The 20,500-nt window shown below is 44.3% G+C and overlaps 1 protein-coding gene across 2 annotated transcripts in view; it reads right to left on the bottom strand.

Annotated features, from left to right (window-relative positions):
* Positions 1-20,500, bottom strand: part of plekhg4 (pleckstrin homology domain containing, family G (with RhoGef domain) member 4) — an 82,424-nt gene that overhangs the window by 3,503 nt on the left and 58,421 nt on the right. For both annotated transcript variants that reach the window (XM_051959814.1, XM_051959812.1), the window contains exons 13-19: positions 7,346-8,253; positions 4,493-4,742; positions 4,229-4,318; positions 3,045-3,269; positions 2,449-2,619; positions 2,198-2,378; positions 2,011-2,127 (exon numbers count right to left, since the gene is read on the bottom strand). In XM_051959814.1, the coding sequence (XP_051815774.1) occupies positions 2,011-2,127; positions 2,198-2,378; positions 2,449-2,619; positions 3,045-3,269; positions 4,229-4,318; positions 4,493-4,742; positions 7,346-8,253 (1,942 nt within the window). The remainder of the gene's footprint in view (positions 1-2,010; positions 2,128-2,197; positions 2,379-2,448; positions 2,620-3,044; positions 3,270-4,228; positions 4,319-4,492; positions 4,743-7,345; positions 8,254-20,500) is intronic.

Below are 20,500 nucleotides of genomic sequence, written 5' to 3'. Positions count from 1 at the left end.
TATAATGACTTGAAAATTATCCAAAACGACAGAAAATTTGTTGTAAATGTCATGAAAATGATGTAGTTTCTGAGTCAAAAACTCCAAAATTATAGAAAAAAAGGTTCAAAACAGAAATCAGATTCAGTGTTTAGACTGAGACACCTGGATGGATGGAAAACATACTTTTGACAGTGTTGTTGAAATAACATGGAACTTGTTCCAAATTACTCAGAATTTGTCCACCAAGACCCCAAATGACTCAACAATTGCTAAAAAATAACAAAAAATGTTGTCACAAGTTACTCAGAATTTGTACAAAATGGCCTAAAATCACTGAAAATAGTTCAAATGACTCAAAAGTCGTTCACAATCACACAAACGCATTCCAAAACTAAACACAACTCTTCCAAAATTACTTGCAAATTGTTGTAATGCAGAAATTGTTTAAAATGACACAGATTGTCCAAAACGACTCAAAATGTGTCAAAAACTCTGTCTAAGTTTCAAAATGACTTGAAAAGTTTCAGAGACGTCAATTACAATAAAATTCTAATGTTTCGAGTCTGGAATTTCACAAATTAGTCTTAAATTACTCAAAATTTGACCAAAGTCGGTCAAAACGTGTCCAATAATGACAAAAAAATTATTTACATTCAATAAAAGCTCGTCAAAAAAATGCCAGAACTCAGATGTTTCTCCTCCTAAATGTCATGGTTCTATCTGCTGGACTGATGAAGTTCTGAAAAAGTCCATTAAAAAGTGATAAATCTGGACCCATTTCTATGGAGTTCAAGGATCTGGAATGTTCTGAGACTAAACTTAAAGACTGGAAGCAGGAAAGGAGAACGTCCCCTGGAGAAAGTTCTAGAGTAGACCTACTGACAACTGCAGAAAGTTCTAGAGCAGACCTACTGACACCTGCAGAAAGTTCTAGAGTAGACCTACTGACAACTGCAGAAAGTTCTAGAGCAGACCTACTGACAACTGCAGAAAGTTCTAGAGCAGATCTACCGACAACTGGAGAAAGTTCTAGAGTAGACCTACAGACAACTGCAGAAAGTTCTAGAGCAGACCTACTGACAACTGCAGAAAGTTCTAGAGTAGACCTACCGACACCTGCAGAAAGTTCTAGAGTAGACCTACCGACAACTGGAGAAAGTTCTAGAGCAGACCTACTGACAACTGCAGAAAGTTCTAGAGTAGACCTACCGACACCTGCAGAAAGTTCTAGAGTAGACCTACTGACAACTGCAGAAAGTTCTAGAGTAGACCTACCGACAACTGGAGAAAGTTCTAGAGTAGACCTACCGACAACTGGAGAAAGTTCTAGAGCAGACCTACTGACAACTGCAGAAAGTTCTAGAGTAGACCTACCGACACCTGCAGAAAGTTCTAGAGTAGACCTACTGACAACTGCAGAAAGTTCTAGAGTAGACCTACCGACAACTGCAGAAAGTTCTAGATTAGGCCTACCGACAACTGGAGAAAGTTCTAGAGCAGACCTACCGACAACTGGAGAAAGTTCTAGAGCAGACCTACCGACACCTGGAGAAAGTTCTAGAGTAGACCTACCGACAACTGCAGAAAGTTCTAGAGTAGACCTACCGACAACTGGAGAAAGTTGTAGAGTAGGCCTACCGACAACTGGAGAAAGTTCTAGAGCAGACCTACTGACAACTGCAGAAAGTTCTAGAGCAGACCTACCGACAACTGGAGAAAGTTCTAGAGCAGACCTACCGACACCTGGAGAAAGTTCTAGAGTAGACCTACCGACAACTGGAGAAAGTTCCCCTTCTCCAGGGGATGTTCCTCTCTAGACTTCAACTACCTGGAACGCTGGAAATATTCCCAGTATGAAGGTAGAACTCTGATCATTGATAAAATTACTTGAGATGAAGAACCAGATGTTCTGTGGAGGTTCTGGAGGAAATTTGGTCAGATTTCGTGTTTAGCTTGTATTTAATACTTCAGCCTGTCCTAGGAGGATATAATGAACGTGGTCCAGTGTGACCCGGTACGTTAACGGACCTCTGCTCTTCATGATGTAGTGAACCGCTCGGTCGCTGATGGCGGCGTCGCTCGGCTGGATGTCCAGGAAGGGTTTGTTCCCGACGCCCATGGACACCATCTCCTTCAGACGCATCTCTGTGGACACAAACACACGGTGAGCTCCTGAGCGGCGCTGCAGCTCTAAACTCCGTCTACGGGTCGGTACCTTTGTTCCGGGTGGCCTGAGTCCAGAGGATCCTGGTGATGTCGCTGGTCCATGCCCGCTTCACGTCTGCTGAAGAAGCCTGCAGGATGAAGGTCTGGTTCTTGGACGTCCTCCTCCTGAACCAGATCTCAAACCTCAGCCCGCTGTCCCCCGTGGACTCTGTCAGACCCACATCGGCTGTCTGAAGGAAACATTCAAACATCAGAACCGGTTCTAACCAGAACCTGTCTGGATCTGGAGACGGTTCTCACCTTGAAGGAGTGTTTGTAGATGAACATATCCAGGCCTCCTTCCATCTTCTTGGGTTTGCTGAAGAGGACGAGCTCCTCGAACAGGAAGATGTGGCGCTGACATTTCCTCCTGCCGCTGCAGACCATGAACTCGTCCTGCCGGATCAGCTGACCCTGTTCCTTCAGGTTCACCTGCAGAGGACCAGCAGAAGCTCAACCTGATCAGATGTTCCTCCTGCTGAACATCACTGATTAAACGGTGAATCCACCAGAAACACTAATCATCTGGAAACTTTACTTTCCCAGTTTGTAGTTTTCTGCTCTGAGGTCATTTCCTGTCATGAAGAAAACCTGATAGATGGTTTAACCTTCTACCAGAGAGTCAATCTATTGAGGAGCTGAAGAAACCAAACTGACCATGACTAGAAACACCTGAGGTCCACTAGACTTCACCTAATGCATCACTGGTTGATGAAGCTGCTGATTATTGGCTCAGAAACATCTCTGGAGTCCACCTGGATTGAAGCTTTAACTCAGAACCTGAACCAGATCTATGACTTTCCACCTGATGAACATCTGAGTGACGACCTGACCAAGTCTGAAGCTCATGAACTCACGTCACAGTCTCGGATGGCGTCCATGGCCAGCAGGTCGTTGCCGTGGCGAAGCTGGAACTTGACCATGTTGGTGGCGGCCTGCAGGGCGATAAGCTCCGCCTCCTGAGCAGTGCCCACCTCCTTCATGAGGTCAGACAGCAGCAGAGCATATTTACTCATCCTCTGGATGGGCTTCAGCAGGTAGGAGGACAGGTCCATCTTATCACCCAGCTCCAGCTGCTTCCTCTGCAGGGGGACACAGATAAGATACGGGTGAGCTACAGGTGAGCTACAGGTGAGGTACAGGTGAGCTATAGGTGAGGTACAGGGGAGCTACAGGTGAGGTACAGGTGAGGTACAGGTGAGCTATAGGTGAGCTACAGGTGAGCTACAGGTGAGCTATAGGTGAGCTACAGGTGAGCTACAGGTGAGCTACAGGTGAGCTACAGGGGAGCTACAGGTGAGGTACAGGTGAGCTACAGGTGAGCTACAGGTGAGGTACAGGTGAGCTATAGGTGAGCTACAGGTGAGGTACAGGTGAGCTATAGGTGAGGTACAGGTGAGCTACAGGTGAGCTACAGGTGAGCTACAGGTGAGGTACAGGTGAGGTACAGGTGAGGTACAGGTGAGGTACAGGTTAGGTACAGGTGAGGTACAGGTGAGGTACAGGTGAGCTATAGGTGAGGTACAGGTGAGGTACAGATGAGCTACAGGTGAGGTACAGGTGAGGTACAGGTGAGCTACAGGTGAGCTACAGGTGAGGTACAGATGAGCTATAGGTGAGGTACAGGTGAGGTACAGGTGAGGTACAGGTGAGCTATAGGTGAGGTACAGGTGAGCTACAGGTGAGCTACAGGTGAGCTACAGGTGAGGTACAGGTGAGGTACAGGTGAGGTACAGGTGAGGTACAGGTTAGGTACAGGTGAGGTACAGGTGAGGTACAGGTGAGCTATAGGTGAGGTACAGGTGAGGTACAGGTGAGCTACAGGTGAGCTACAGGTGAGGTACAGATGAGCTACAGGGGAGCTACAGGTGAGGTACAGGTGAGCTACAGGTGAGGTACAGGTGAGGTACAGGTGAGGTACAGGTGAGCTACAGGTGAGCTACAGGTGAGGTACAGGTGAGGTACAGGTGAGCTATAGGTGAGGTACAGGTGAGGTACAGGTGAGGTACAGGTGAGACAGAAGGTCAGTTGTGGTTCTCACCCTGAAGAAGGAGAGTCCATGGTGGGCCAGCAGAGCGTCAGACTTCGGCTTGTTCTTGCTGTACAGAGCATAAAAACTGAACTGTTCCTGCTGTAAACAGAAAAACAGAACAGGACCAATGTCTGAATAGAGGTATAGAGTTTAACTATAGTATAGAAATGAATCAGATGGAGACTGAGACTGAGCTCCAAACATCTGAAGATAAGACATAACTACTTTAATGGTTGTAAACTTGTGTTACTGTGTTGTTGTCGTGTGTCGTACGTGTCTGAGGAAGCAGTGTGGGACCCTCAGCGGGTGCTTCCAGCAGGCCTCCAGCTCTCTGAGGAAGAACTGGCTGTGGAAGTCCAGCAGCTTCTCCAGGTTCCCAAAGACCACGGATCGTTTCCCTCTGAGGTCCTGAGGAAGGTCGGCCCGGTCCATCTCTGGGAAGTAGTGGTGGATGATGTAGCGCAGAGAGCGCACGTAGTCCCGCTCTGTGGTCACCATCTCCTCCACGATGTGACGCAGCTTACTGCAGCAACACAACACCACGACAAAACACAACACAATAAAACAACACAACACAATAACAAAACATGAGAATAAAACAACACCACAACAAAACAACACAACACCACAATAAAACAACATAACACAATAATAAAACAACACAACACCACAATAAAACACAACAATAAAACAATACAACAACACAATAAAACAACACAACACAATAACAAAACACGAGAATAAAACATGACAATACAACAACACAACAACAAAACAACACAACACCACAATAAAACAACATAACACAATAATTAAACAACACAACACCACAATAAAACACAACAATAAAACAACACAACACCACAATAAAACACAACAATAAAACAACACAACACAATAAAACAACACAACACAATAACAAAACATGAGAATAAAACATGACAATACAACAACACAACAACAAAACATCACAATAAAACAAAATAACACAATAATAAAACAACACATCATCACAATAAAACAACATAACACAATAACAAAACATGATAATAAAACATGACAATACAACACAACACCACAATAAAACAACACCACAATAAAACAACATAACACCACAATAAAACACAACAATAAAACAACACAACAACACAACAAAACATGACAATAAAACAACACAAACAAGAACACACCAACACATGGTGAATGTTGTGGGTTTCATATAAACGCTACAGATTAGCTTCATGCTACATGCTAGCATAGCTGAGCTGCTGCTGAACAGACAATTAACTGATTAGCAGGGCTGGCCCGAATAGTGGTTTCTGGCCTCTGAATATTCGGGCCCTATTAAAGACGAATGTTCGGATATTTATTTCTTATTTCTCTTTCCGCCCTGTAACGTCCGACTGGGGGGGGGGCGCGAAGACGGCCCGAATAGTCGGATCCATTCGTCCGGTCTCCTGGGTCCACATTTTGCCCTCGTTTAGTCTTCAGTTAAACTGAAGAATTCCCAAACAGCGGAGGTCTTCAGCATCTTGTCTTGTGTTTATGCAACGAAGTGAAGCGTGACGTCAGAGTCTGCAGCCACCCGGCCATTCAGATGGTGGTAAGAAACAGGAATGGAGGAGCCGAAATGAGCCGAAGAACACAGCGGGATGAGCCGAAATGGGCCGAAGGCGCAGGGGAGGAGGGGGTGATCACAGACATATGTGTATATGTTATAGACATATGTGTAAATGTTATAGACATGTGTAAATGTTATAGACATGTGTAAATGTTATAGACATATGTGTAAATGTTATAGACATATGTGTATATGTTATAGACATATGTGTAAATGTTATAGACATGTGTAAATGTTATAGACATATGTGTAAATGTTATAGACATATGTGTAAATGTTATAGACATATGTGTAAATGTTATAGACATGTGTAAATGTTATAGACATATGTGTAAATGTTATAGACATATGTGTAAATGTTATAGACATGTGTAAATGTTATAGACATATGTGTATATGTTATAGACATATGTGTAAATGTTATAGACATGTGTAAATGTTATAGACATATGTGTAAATGTTATAGACATATGTGTAAATGTTATAGACATATGTGTAAATGTTATAGACATGTGTAAATGTTATAGACATATGTGTAAATGTTATAGACATATGTGTAAATGTTATAGACATATGTGTATATGTTATAGACATATGTGTAAATGTTATAGACATGTGTATATGTTATAGACATGTGTAAATGTTATAGACATATGTGTAAATGTTATAGACATATGTGTAAATGTTATAGACATGTGTAAATGTTATAGACATATGTGTAAATGTTATAGACATATGTGTAAATGTTATAGACATGTGTATATGTTATAGACATGTGTAAATGTTATAGACATGTGTATATGTTATAGACATGTGTAAATGTTATAGACATATGTGTAAATGTTATAGACATATGTGTAAATGTTATAGACATATGTGTAAATGTTATAGACATATGTGTAAATGTTATAGACATATGTGTATATGTTATAGACATATGTGTATATGTTATAGACATATGTGTAAATGTTATAGACATATGTGTAGATGTTATAGACATATGTGTAAATGTTATAGACATATGTGTAGATGTTTATGTGATCACAGGACGAGATGAGCCGATGTGGGTCGAAGGTGGTACCAAAATTAATATCTGAATAGTGCCGTAGCGAACGAATATTTGGATATTCAGGATATTCGGGTCCAGCCCTACTGATTAGTTAACTATTAAATGATTCTTTTAATAATCAATAATCAGTTTGAGTCATTTCTTAATAGAACATTTAAATTCTGTGAATTTTTTCTGGTTTCTTTCCTCTGACAGTAAACTGAAGATCTCTGGACTAAACCAGACGTTTGAAGAAAGTCTGATCCACATTTTTCACTCTTTTCTACAGAGAAGGTTCTGAATGATTCTGATTTTAGCTCTGACTTGGTCTCCTCCAGCAGGTTTAGAATCAGGATGAGGTCAGCTGGACAATCTTCTACTTTTATTTATTATAAAATAAAGGGAACCACTGATAGGAGTAAAGTTCTCTCTGGTGAACCACCTCCTGGTTACCCACCTTCCTCTGGGTCGGGGGTCTGCGGGGGTCCCAGGGGTTCTAGGGGTCCCAGGCGTCCTGGGGCTCCTCGGTCCTGTTGCTGCCCAGCCGTGAGCAGCCGTCCTGGGGCAGAGCGTGTGGTCGGATGCCTCGGGGCTGCTCACCTCCAGGCCGCGGATAAACACGCCGGTGTTTCCTCGGCGAACCGGTTCGCTGAGGGCACGAGGACATGGGCCATAGCGTGGCGCCTCGGGGGTGGAGGGGCAGTCGAAGCTCTGGGTCTTCCTCAGCTGCTGCCGCCGACAGGAGGACAGGATGGAGGACGAGGAGGACAGGCGAGGGAGGCTGGGGCTGGAGGAGCAGACCTCCACCTGCTCAGACGACTCCTCAGAGGAGGAGGAGCTGCGGAACAGACGCTGCAGAAGGGGTGTGTGCTGGGGAGTGGGAGGGGAGGCGGAGCTACGAGGTGAGGAGGTGAGGGGGAGTGTGGGGGCGGAGCTACGAGGAGGTGAGGATGAGTCTGCGTCCTCCTCAGGGGGGCAGGAGGAGGATGAGGAGGTCTCTCGGACCCTCCACAGTCCTGACAGACTCTTCCTGGAGGAGGCAGAGCTCCAGCTGAGGGCAGAGTCAGAGCGCCGCTGGTGGGCAGAGTCTCGAGTCCTGAGCGCCGCCTCCATCTTCCTGTCGAACATCTTCTTGGTCTCCTGACACTTGGACCAGGCGAAGCTCCACTGGCGGAGGCCCCTCTCGCCCCGCAGCTCCCCGGCCGCCGCCTTCATCTCCTGGAAGCGGCCGGCTGGGATTGGTGGGTGCTGGCGCTGGTAGTCCTCCAGGCAGCCAATTACAGCCTGGCATCTGTCCGGCTGCGTGCAGTCCTCCATGCTGATCCCGGCTAGGTGACGCATACCCTCCAACGCCCAGCCATAGGCCTGCAACCACAGAGGTCACATGACATCAGAGGGGGCGTGGCCTCTCTGTACTGACAGGAAGTGACCATTAAACTGCATCAGAGTGACTTCTGGTTTCTACAGGCAGGAAGTCATTAAACACACTCACTGCTAATTAACATCAAGGTGGATTTAAAATAAATAAGGAATGTAAATGTTAATGATCACGTTGTTGATAATGACGGACATTTAAACCTCTGAAGGTCAACTAAAGAAAACCCAGGAAATGACATCATTAGTCAGAAACTGGAAAAACAGAAACAAACAGATTAAGAGTTCTGAGATGGTCAGAAATAATCAGCTGTGATGTTCAGGTCCACCAGAAAACACAAACAAATCTGAACTTACCACTGAGAAAATCATCTTATCCTTCATGTTCTATTTAGTAATTCACCAAAAATAAACAATCACATTAACCACATCCTGGAGAACCAGAACCTCCTCCTGGTTCTGGTTCTCCAGAACCGACTCAGCTGAGACCACAACATTCAGAGAGTTTAGGTTGAACTGCAGGCAGTGGTTCCTCTGAGAGACTGAGAAAAAAACCAATAAAATATATGCAACAGAAACAGAGAACAGAGGAGCAGGTTGTTGGAGATCCATCCAGCATGGAGGAACATCTGCTAGTGATGATGAGCAGATTAGAGAGAAGTCTGGAGATAGAAAACACCTATAAGATGAGGACATAGTAGGAGCTTCAGAAGAAACCAGCCGGAGGCTCCAGTTAGTTTCTCTTAGGATTCACACCACCAGGAGGCGCTGCAGAGCTGGAGACGACCTGAAGGTTGTTTAAATAACACAGAAACACTAAAATGTCACGCTGAGGTTGTAGACAGAGCTATGAAGTGTGTGTTCATGTGTGTATTCATGTGTGTGTTCATGTGTGTGTGTCTGTAGGCGCCATAAAGCAGTGTTTTCCGAGAGCGACCGCGGCCCGCGGAATCGCGGATTAGCGCTCATCTGTCCGCAGATTGCTCTCCCACAACCTATCGGTGGATCCAAACTTTAAGCCGTATCACTGCCGAAGTCTAATCATTTGGTCCTTGTGTCATTTCTGACCGACCCTGAAAACTTCATTTAAATCCCTGAGTCCGTTTTGAATGATGATGGTAACAAGGAAATGATTCACACACGCTGATCGTCACATAACTCCGCCGTGGCTCTCAGCGGCGAGACCGAGACGCCCCGTCTGCCCCAGTTGTCCGACCACGGAGCGCGTTGCTCGGGGTCGCGTCCCGCTCAGGCGGTGGTCGACCCTCCGGACGACACGGACATTTCTCTCCACTCTTTGGTGGAATAATTAATCTAATTTACCTTCATTCTTTCAGTGCTCTAATGGATCTGGGTGCAACAGTTTCCATCATAGTGATTTGTCTGGTCTGTTGTCTGATCATTTCAGCCGTTCTAATATGTTTCGTGATTCTTTTTTTTAAAATTGTGGATCAATTGATGATTTTCTTTTTCTTTTTTGTATTCCACCACAATATTGCACGGGTGTAAAACAGTTTAGCTCCGCTTTGGTGAAGAACATCATTGAATTAATTGTTTATCTTCAGCAGTAATTTTTGTTGGTAAATCAGAGACATTAGTATCTCACACGTCTGCATCTTCAAACCATAAACAGGAAGTGAATTCGGTGACATACGTGCATTAGGTTTTCGCGGGGAGCTGCTATGATTGGTGGAACTCACGGGAGGCGGGCCAAAATTGTGGGAAAGTTGCGGTGATTGGACAAAATTGCAAGGCTGCGCAAAATTCGCGGAGATTGGTTGGTTTTGCACGATCGCAACATTTCTGGAGGGAATTGTTTGATTCATGAATGAGAATGTCCTCAGAGAGGAAGCAGGAGATTGGCAAGGGCCAGCAGACCATGTTGGGCTTCCTAAAAAAACAAACAGGTGTTTACCACTTTTTTTGCTTGCAAACTATGATTTGACATTACTAACATTTACTGGAACAAATCCCATGAATGTAAACATTTCATAGATTTGTTCATTACCTTTTATGAATGAATGAAATGACAGAATACAGGAGAAATGCTGCCCTTTTTTTTCATGTCTGGACTTGGAAAATATTCTGGGTGCTACCCATATAGATCTAATTTAGCCTTTTTCATTCATGCTCTAAATGATTGTAAATATTTTGTAAGATGAGTGAAATGATAAAATACAGGAGAAGTCCTTTTTTCACATCTGGACTTAGAAAAATATTCTGGGCATTTTCACTTTTTAATTTCTGTTCTGATCTGCTGTATAATAATCAATAATCAATCAGAGCTAGCAGTCACTCAGCCAGCAGCAGTCTGAGTGAATGAACAAAACAGGATTTACTTACCATATAATGTTAGTTTGTTTCATTCCCAGAGCTGTCTGGAGTGCCTCGGTTCCCATAAGTCTATGATCCCGTAGTTAAGGTCTCACACAGTCATTAAATTAGGTTCATTCATATTTTCCCAAAACCAAACATACAGAAAGATGCACAACATCTATGCCAAACATGCAGTTATGTTACAGCAGACTACAGAGGTTTACTAAGAGACCAGACACACATACTACTGGTGAAAGTGCAGTTTGCATGAAAATTGTGTACTTAAAACTCACATTTTGATGAAATGTACTTAAACACACAAATCACATGACAAAACCAAGTGCTAGAAAAATGTTAAATTACACAAATAAAATGCACCAGAGGCCACCAAATAGCACTAAAAAAATAAAACTTTTCTTGGGGGGGGCATGCCCCCAAACCCCCCTAGATTGTGCGCACCTCCGTTACGCAAGAGTGGTGCAGGCTACTTTATTTCTAGTGCAGGCTACTAGTACTTCTTGGGAAAACTCTGCATAAAGGAGCCGACCGCCAACCTCCTCTTTGTTCAGCTCTGGTGGGGGAGGAGACAGCAGATGAAAGACTGGAGGCCTCCTGCTTCTACTGATGGACTGAAGGAGTCTCTACCTCCTGACTGAACACACTGCCTCACCACACACACACTATAACACACACACACACACGGTTCAGTCCTGCTGCAGTAACACTGACTGGACAGCAGGTGGCACTCTGATGAACAGTTTATATTTCATGAACCAACCAGAGGGAGGTTCAGGGTTTAACCTCCTGCTGTCTTCATTTACAGCCATCAAAAAATATTGTTTGTCTGGGGAAAAAAAATCAGCAAAAAAATTCCCCAAATTTCTGAAAATTTGCAAAACCTCAGGAAAAAATTCAAATAATTCCTTAAAAGTTTCCCTTAAAAGCTTTATTTTTTAAAAAAATCCCCAAATTTGGCAAGAAAATTCTTGTAAATATTTTATAAAAGTGAGTAAAACTCTTCCCCAAAAAATCCTAAAAATATCTAAAGTGATTCCATATATATCAGTTCTTAAGAAACATTTTTAACATTTTCTTTCCACAAAAAATGTTGAAAAATTTCCCAAAAATGTTGAAAATGTGCACATCAGATGTTTCACTGTGAAAACATTTTTTCCACATTTTTAAACTTTAAAACGAGTCAATTTGACCTGAAGGACGACACGAGGGTTAAGGTGGGCTGATCAGAGGAAGGCTCAAGTTTTAAGGTGGACTGAATCAGAATAAAGAGGTTTCTACAACAGAAGTTTAATCGGTGTTTGAACGCTGACAGCTAGAAAATGTTTAAAGGAGGATCAGAGATAAACAGCTGGAGTTACCGGGCAGATAAACAGGAAGTGAAGCTAATCCTGGGTTTCATTCAGTAAAATATACTGTTAGAGTAAATATCTGAGGTGAGAATGTGAACACAGTATGCGGTATAAACAACCTGAGACTGGTCAAAGATAACATCCTAATCAGAGACAGGAAATGACAAAGAAGACAACACAAAAACAAATAACAACAGGACCTAAAATGACCAAAGTGAGACACAAAACAAGACAAAGAGCTGAGAGACTGCATCCCTCTCCAACACTCCACTCATCTCTGGCAGCAGGACAAGACAGAACAGGCAGACAGAGTTCAGGACACATGCTTCAACCTGCAGCAGAAACATCTGAATGGTCACAGAACCAAACCAGTAGAACCAGTAGAACCAGTCCAGACCTACTGGTCCGTCTGTTGTCTGCTGTAGCTTCTGTTCACAGTTCATTAACTTCTTATTTAGGACCCAAAACTAAGTTCTGTAGAATATTTTAGATGAATTTTGTTATTTAGCTGGAACTGATTCTGCTGCAGGTGCTAGGCTAATGCTTGGCTAATGCTAACACTGGGAGGTTAGCTGCTAGTGGCTAATGCTAACTGTAGCACCGTAACATGTTTCTAAAGTCAGACCAACTTTAACTCTGTTCTAACAGACACAAACTGAACAAGAAGCACAAACATCTCCACCAATCAGGACGTTAGCTGCCTTCACAGTGGCTAATGCTATGCTAACGGCTACAGCGAGGCTAGCAGACAGCCACAGATTAACAGAGTCTGGAACAACAACAAATAAAGCTTTAAGATCTTAACCTGAGTGGGTAAAGAGAGAAGAACAGAGAAAGAAAACAAGAGCAGCAGACAGACAATTACTGATCCAATCAATTATTGATTGATCAGTAAACAGAACCTCATTGTATCTGATGTTTAGCTACTGCAACCAATAACAGAATAATTATTTATTCATTAATGAAGGAGCCTAGTAATGAATGACAGGCTCACTGTTAGCATGTTCTTTAGCTTATATTGGTTCCAAATATCAGTTATTGGTCTCTGATTACCGATAATCAAACCTTATTGATCCGTACTGCAGTCAGGGGTAAAGGCACTAAACTATGACTGGAGCGCAATGATTTTCTGATTCAGGTTGATATTCAGATTTTATAAGTGTCTTGAATGTGTTCATTTAGACCTCTTGGAGAACGGAGGAACCAGAAGTTCTGATGTTCTGAGAGGATCTCCAGCAGGACTGATGGAGGCTGTACAGAAGCTGATCTCTAGAATGGTTTTATTTTCATGTGATCAGACTTTAGGAAGCTTTAAATCTCTGCTCCTGACTGCATCCCTCATCCTCTATCTGTTATTTTATTATTTACTGACCTCTCCTACAGTTTTACTCTGATGGTGCAGCTCTCTGCTTTGACTCTGGGTGTTTCTACGTGTGTTCATCCTGAATAAATGTGACTTTAAACATGACATCCCTCCCCTTTGGTACGGAGGAGGGAGCTGATCGTGATTCTGTTTATTAGCGAGGGTCTGGTTTGAGTCTCATTAAGTCCTGAGAGCAGACAGACGTTACTAAATGAGTCCTGACAGGGTGGAGCTGTTTGGCTGCAGGCTGTGAATCTGAGAGTCTCTTTGAGGTCTGAAGACAGGAACGGTCCACAACAATACATGAGACCGGGTCCATCTGGGTCTCCTGGGTCAGCGCCCCTCAGAACGATGAGCTGCTGATGAGTCCTGAAGGCTGCAGCCGCTCGTTTCCCACAACCTGACACACATTCAGCTGACCTGAAATCAGCTGGCTAGAAGCTCTGAGACCCTCTGCTGGGACTGACAGGAATTTATCTTTAACAGTCAACCACAAACTGTAAAAACTGAAGGAATCACTGGATTTTCTACTTTCCATCAGTCCTTAAAGGCATCATGAGTGCTCGCCTGTCAGACCAGGACCTGGTGACCAGAACACCTCAGATCAACTATGAATGGGGTTTATATGACCGAGTCCGCTGCTCACTGGACGTCTGACTGGATAAACCAGAGTTCATCTGTTTGGAAAGAAATCTACAAGATAGTCTGGAGCTTCAGTTCTAGAGTAGACCTACTGACACCTGGAGAAAGTTCTAGAGTAGACCTACTGACACCTGGAGAAAGTTCTAGAGTAGACCTACTGACACCTGGAGAAAGTTCTAGAGTAGACCTACCGACACCTGCAGAAAGTTCTAGAGTAGACCTACTGACAACTGGAGACAGTTCTAGAGTAGACCTACTGACAACTGGAGAAAGTTCTAGAGTAGACCTACCGACACCTGCAGAAAGTTCTAGAGTAGACCTACTGACAACTGGAGAAAGTTCTAGAGTAGACCTACTGACAACTGGAGAAAGTTCTAGAGTAGACCTACTGACAACTGGAGACAGTTCTAGAGTAGACCTACTGACAACTGGAGAAAGTTCTAGAGTAGACCTACTGACAACTGGAGACAGTTCTAGAGTAGACCTACCGACACCTGGACAAAGTTCTAGAGTAGACCTACTGACACCTGGAGAAAGTTCTAGAGTAGACGGTCTACTCTAGAACTTTCTCCAGAGGACGTTCCCCTCTATGGACTTCAAGGACCTGGAACTATGACTCCTAGAACTCTGAACGTTCTCAGTGTTGGAGGTGGAGTATCTCCAGAAATGAAAGCAGCAGGGGTGAAATGTGGTGAGAACAGAACAGTCTGATCAGATGGACTGAATGGATCCATATAGTTCCACAGACCAGTGACTCTGGAGGAAGAACAGCTCACTGGAGTGACTCAGACTGACCCACTACAGAGGAGAAGGAATGAAAACCAGGAGCAGGAGCAGGACTGGGTGAATACCACGGTGTTGTTGTGCAGGACGGAGACTCTGTGGTTTGTGGACAGAAACTGTGCAGGACTCCAGACTGTGAACCACAGAGGAGATGAAAGGACTGAAGCTTCAAACACTGAGTCACTCTGAGCTTCTTCATCTCTGACACCAGAGTTTAAAACTGGAGCTGAAGAGAACGAACGGCAGAACATCATCACTGTTTAGGAGAAACACACTGAGTAATTCTATATAAATAACACAACCAAAACTGAACCGGGTTCCTCCCAAACCTCCTCAGAACACCTGGTTCTTCACCTCTGGTAACTTCGTCAATGATCAGAGTTCTACCTTCAGACTGTGAATATTTCCAGAGTTCCACAGAGGTGGGTCCAGATTTATCACTTTTTGATGGACTTTTTCCATCATTTCTGAGCCTCAGAACTTCATCAGTCCAGCAGATAGAACCAGGACATTTAGAAGGAAACACACGTCTGAGTTCTGATAGAAACTGACACCAGATCAGTTTACATCCATCCAGGTATCACAGTCTGACAACAGAAAACATTTGACGGTTTGAATTTCTTCTAACACCTACAGTTGGATGATAATGGATCAGAACCACCAACTGATGGAGACTTTGAAACCAAACTCTGCTGCTGATAAATGGTTAATCAATTCACTGAAGCATCAATTGACAGGAAACCAACTATTGAGTATTTTAATGAGCATTTTTAAGTTTGATCCAGTCGGTTTCCAACAACACAACTCCTCTCTGAGAGCAAACTGAATGTAAACATCACCTCATCAACATCTTCTGCAACCAGAACATCCTCCTCAGATCAGCTGAAAGACATGTTAGGATTTTAAACTTTCTCCAGCAGCTGGTTTCACTGAAGCAACATTTTAAATTCAGGACTAAAGGAGTGGAGCTGCTTCTTACGTGGTGTTTTTTTTTTTTTAAATCCTTAGCTTCAGCTCCGTTCTAGACAAATGTGATTACTCAGGAATGAAAAATGGTGATGAGCTGCAGCTTCTATCTAAAGTTATTCACTGTAAAACTCCAGAGGCTGAATTTAGGTAAAATACATGAACTGAAGCAGAAAACAGGCAGAGTAAAACCAAGAAGTCTGAGAGGAAACGTGAATGTAGAGCTGCAGCAGCGTGTTGGGTCAGAGAATCAGAGCGTAAACAGCAGAGTCTTCAAAAAAACAACAGGAAGAACCATCAAATCACTGCAGCAGCTAGCATCTGTTAGCTCCAATAAATCCTGACAACTTTCTGCTGCACACACACACACACACACACACACACACACACACACACACACACACAAAGAGAGCGCACTAACAGTAAGAGTCACTGCAGCTAAACTGAAGCCAGTTAGAACAAAACTACTGAAACACTGCAACAGAAAACACACAGATACACAAACTCTGACAAAAACACACACAACATGAGTCAGCGCTGTGTGTCTGTGCGTGTCTGTGTGTGTAAAGCCTGTAAAAAGTGAGCATAAAGTGTGTATAAAGTGTGTGTCGTACCTCGATGTGTTCAGTTGAAGCTCTGCAGACGGACTGAGGCCAGTAAAGAGCGGCATCCTGACCACACACAGAACACACACACACACACACACCCCTCCTCATTCAGAGTCTGAATGGCAGATGGGCGGTCCCTCAGGGGGGTAACCACGGCGACAAAGACTTGTGGTGAAAGAAAGGAGTGGAAAGAGGAAGGAGGGAAAACTTGGCACTGGAGTGATACCTGGACTACACACTACAGGTTCAGACTCCATGTGAGAACTTTTAAATAAAGTCATTCTGATTACATTCTGGTCTCCAGTGTCCAGCTATGGGACACGTCTATGTCCTGCTATGGGACACGTCTATGTCCAGCTATGGGACACGTCTATGTCCAGCTATGGGACACGTCTATGTCCTGCTATGGGACACGTCTATGTCCAGCTGTGGGACACGTCTATGTCCAGCTATGGGACACGTCTATGTCCTGCTATGGGACACGTCTATGTCCAGCTGTGGGACACGTCTATGTCCAGCTATGGGACACGTCTATGTCCTGCTATGGGACACGTCTATGTCCAGCTGTGGGACACGTCTATGTCCAGCTATGGGACTCGTCTATGTCCTGCTATGGGACACGTCTATGTCCTGCTATGGGACACGTCTATGTCCAGCTAAGGGACTCGTCTATGTCCTGCTATGGGACACGTCTATGTCCTGCTATGGGACACGTCTATGTCCTGCTATGGGACACGTCTATGTCCAGCTGTGGGACACGTCTATGTCCAGCTATGGGACTCGTCTATGTCCTGCTATGGGACACGTCTATGTCCAGCTAAGGGACTCGTCTATGTCCTGCTATGGGACACGTCTATGTCCTGCTATGGGACACGTCTATGTCCAGCTAAGGGACTCGTCTATGTCCTGCTATGGGACACGTCTATGTCCTGCTATGGGACACGTCTATGTCCAGCTGTGGGACACGTCTATGTCCAGCTATGGGACACGTCTATGTCCTGCTATGGGACACGTCTATGTTCAGCTGTGGGACACGTCTATGTCCAGCTGTGGGACACGTCTATGTCCTGCTATGGGACACGTCTATGTCCTGCTATGGGACACGTCTATGTCCAGCTAAGGGACTCGTCTATGTCCTGCTATGGGACACGTCTATGTCCTGCTATGGGACACGTCTATGTCCTGCTATGGGACACGTCTATGTCCAGCTGTGGGACACGTCTATGTCCAGCTATGGGACTCGTCTATGTCCTGCTATGGGACACGTCTATGTCCAGCTAAGGGACTCGTCTATGTCCTGCTATGGGACACGTCTATGTCCTGCTATGGGACACGTCTATGTCCAGCTAAGGGACTCGTCTATGTCCTGCTATGGGACACGTCTATGTCCTGCTATGGGACACGTCTATGTCCAGCTGTGGGACACGTCTATGTCCAGCTATGGGACACGTCTATGTCCTGCTATGGGACACGTCTATGTTCAGCTGTGGGACACGTCTATGTCCAGCTGTGGGACACGTCTATGTCCTGCTATGGGACACGTCTATGTCCTGCTATGGGACACGTCTATGTCCAGCTGTGGGACACGTCTATGTCCAGCTATGGGACACGTCTATGTCCAGCTATGGGACACGTCTATGTCCTGCTATGGGACACGTCTATGTCCAGCTATGGGACTCGTCTATGTCCTGCTATGGGACACGTCTATGTCCAGCTAAGGGACTCGTCTATGTCCTGCTATGGGACACGTCTATGTCCTGCTATGGGACACGTCTATGTCCAGCTGTGGGACACGTCTATGTCCAGCTATGGTACACGTCTATGTCCTGCTATGGGACACGTCTATGTTCAGCTGTGGGACACGTCTATGTCCAGCTGTGGGACACGTCTATGTCCAGCTATGGGACACGTCTATGTCCTGCTATGTTACACGTCTATGTCCAGCTATGGGACACGTCTATGTCCAGCTGTGGGACACGTCTATGTCCAGCTATGGGACACGTCTATGTCCTGCTATGTTACACGTCTATGTCCAGCTATGGGACACGTCCATGTCCAGCTATTGGACACATCTATGTCCAGCTGTGGGACACGTCTATGTCCAGCTATGGGACACGTCTATGTCCAGCTAAGGGACTCGTCTATGTCCTGCTATGGGACACGTCTATGTCCAGTTATGGTACACGTCTACACACGTGGACAAAATTGTTGGTACCCCTCAGTTAAAGAAGGAAAAACCCACAATTCTCACTGAAATCACTTGAAACTCACAAAAGTAACAATAAATAAAAATTTATTGAAAATTAAATAATCAAAAACAGCCATTACTTTTGAATTGTTGATTAACATAATTATTTAAAAAAACAAACTAATGAAACAGGCCTGGACAAAAATGATGGTACCTCTATAAAAGATTGAAAACTATTTGACCAGAGTGACATGATTAACTCAGGTGTGTCATTTAATTGACATCACAGGTGTTTCCAAACTCATAATCAGTCAGTCTGCCTATTTAAAGGGAGACAAGTCGTCAACCTGCTGTTTGGTGAAAAGGTGTGTACCACACTGAACATGGACAACAGCAAGCGAAGGAGAGAATTGTCCCAGGACATCCGAAAAAAAATGATAGACAAACATCTTAAAGGTAAAGGCTATAAGACCATCTCTAAACAGCTTGAAGTTCCTGTGACAACAGTGGCTCATATTATTCAGAAGTTCAAGACCCACGGGACAGTAGCCAACCTCCCTGGACGTGGCCGCAAGAGGAAAATTGATGACAAATTGAAGAGACGGATCGTTGGAATTGTATCCAAAGAGCCCAGAGCAACCTCCAAAGAAATTAAAGGTGAACTCCAAGGCCAAGGTACATCAGTGTCAGATCGCACCATTCGTCGTTGTTTGAGCCAAAGTGGACTTCATGGGAGACGACCAAGGAGGACACCACTGCTGAAAAAAACTCATAAAAAAGCCAGACTGGAATTTGCAAAAATGCATGTTGACAAGCCACAAAGCTTCTGGGAGAATGTCCTTTGGACAGATGAGACCAAACTGGAGCTTTTTGGTAAGGCACATCAACTCTATGTTCGTAGACTCAAAAACCAAGCATACGAAGAAAAGAACACTGTCCCTACGGTGAAACATGGAGGAGGCTCAGTAATGTTTTGGGGCTGCTTTGCTGCATCTGGCACAGGGTGTCTTGAAAGTGTGCAAGGTACGATGAAATCTGAAGACTATCAAGGCATTCTGGAGAGAAATGTGCTGCCTAGTGTCAGAAAGCTTGGTCTCAGTCGCAGGTCATGGGTCTTCCAACAGGACAACGATCCAAAACACACAGCCAAAAACACCCAAGAATGGCTGAGAGAAAAGCGTTGGACTATTCTAAAGTGGCCTTCTATGAGCCCAGATCTGAATCCCATTGAACATATGTGGAAGGAGCTGAAACATGCCATTTGGAGAAGACACCCATCAAACCTGAGACAACTGGAGCTGTTTGCTCATGAGGAGTGGGCCAAAATACCTGTTGACAGCTGCAGAACGCTCATTGACAAATACAGAAATCGTTTAATTGCAGTGATTGCCTCAAAAGGTTGTGCAACAAAATATTAAGTTATGGGTACCATCATTTTTGTCCAGCCCTATTTCATTAGTTTGTTTTTTTAAATAATTATGTTAATCAACAATTCAAAAGTGATGGTTGATTTTGATTATTTAATTTTCAATCAATTTTTATTTATTGTTACTTTTGTGAGTTTCAAGTGATTTCAGTGAGAATTGTGGGTTTTTCCTTCTTTAACTGAGGGGTACCAACAATTTTGTCCATGTGTGTATGTCCTGCTATGGGACACGTCTATGACCTGCTATGGGACACGTCTATGTCCTGCTATGGGACACGTCTATGTCCTGCTATGGGACACGTCTATGTCCTGCTATGGGGCACGTCTATGTCCAGCTATGGGACACGTCTATGTCCAGCTATGGGACACGTCTATGTCCTGCTATGGGACACGTCTATGACCTGCTATGGGACACGTCTATGACCTGCTATAGGACACGTCTATGACCTGCTATGGTACACGTCTATGACCTGCTATGGGACACGTCTATGTCCAGCTATGGGACACCGTCTATGACCTGCTATGGGACACGTCTATGACCTGCTATGGGACACGTCTATGTCCTGCTATGGGACACAT

Source organism: Acanthochromis polyacanthus, chromosome 2 (assembly GCF_021347895.1).
Source record: "Acanthochromis polyacanthus isolate Apoly-LR-REF ecotype Palm Island chromosome 2, KAUST_Apoly_ChrSc, whole genome shotgun sequence".
NCBI lineage: Eukaryota > Metazoa > Chordata > Actinopteri > Pomacentridae > Acanthochromis > Acanthochromis polyacanthus.
Note: the sequence above shows the minus strand (reverse complement) of the source record. Positions and strands in the feature narration are given on the sequence as shown.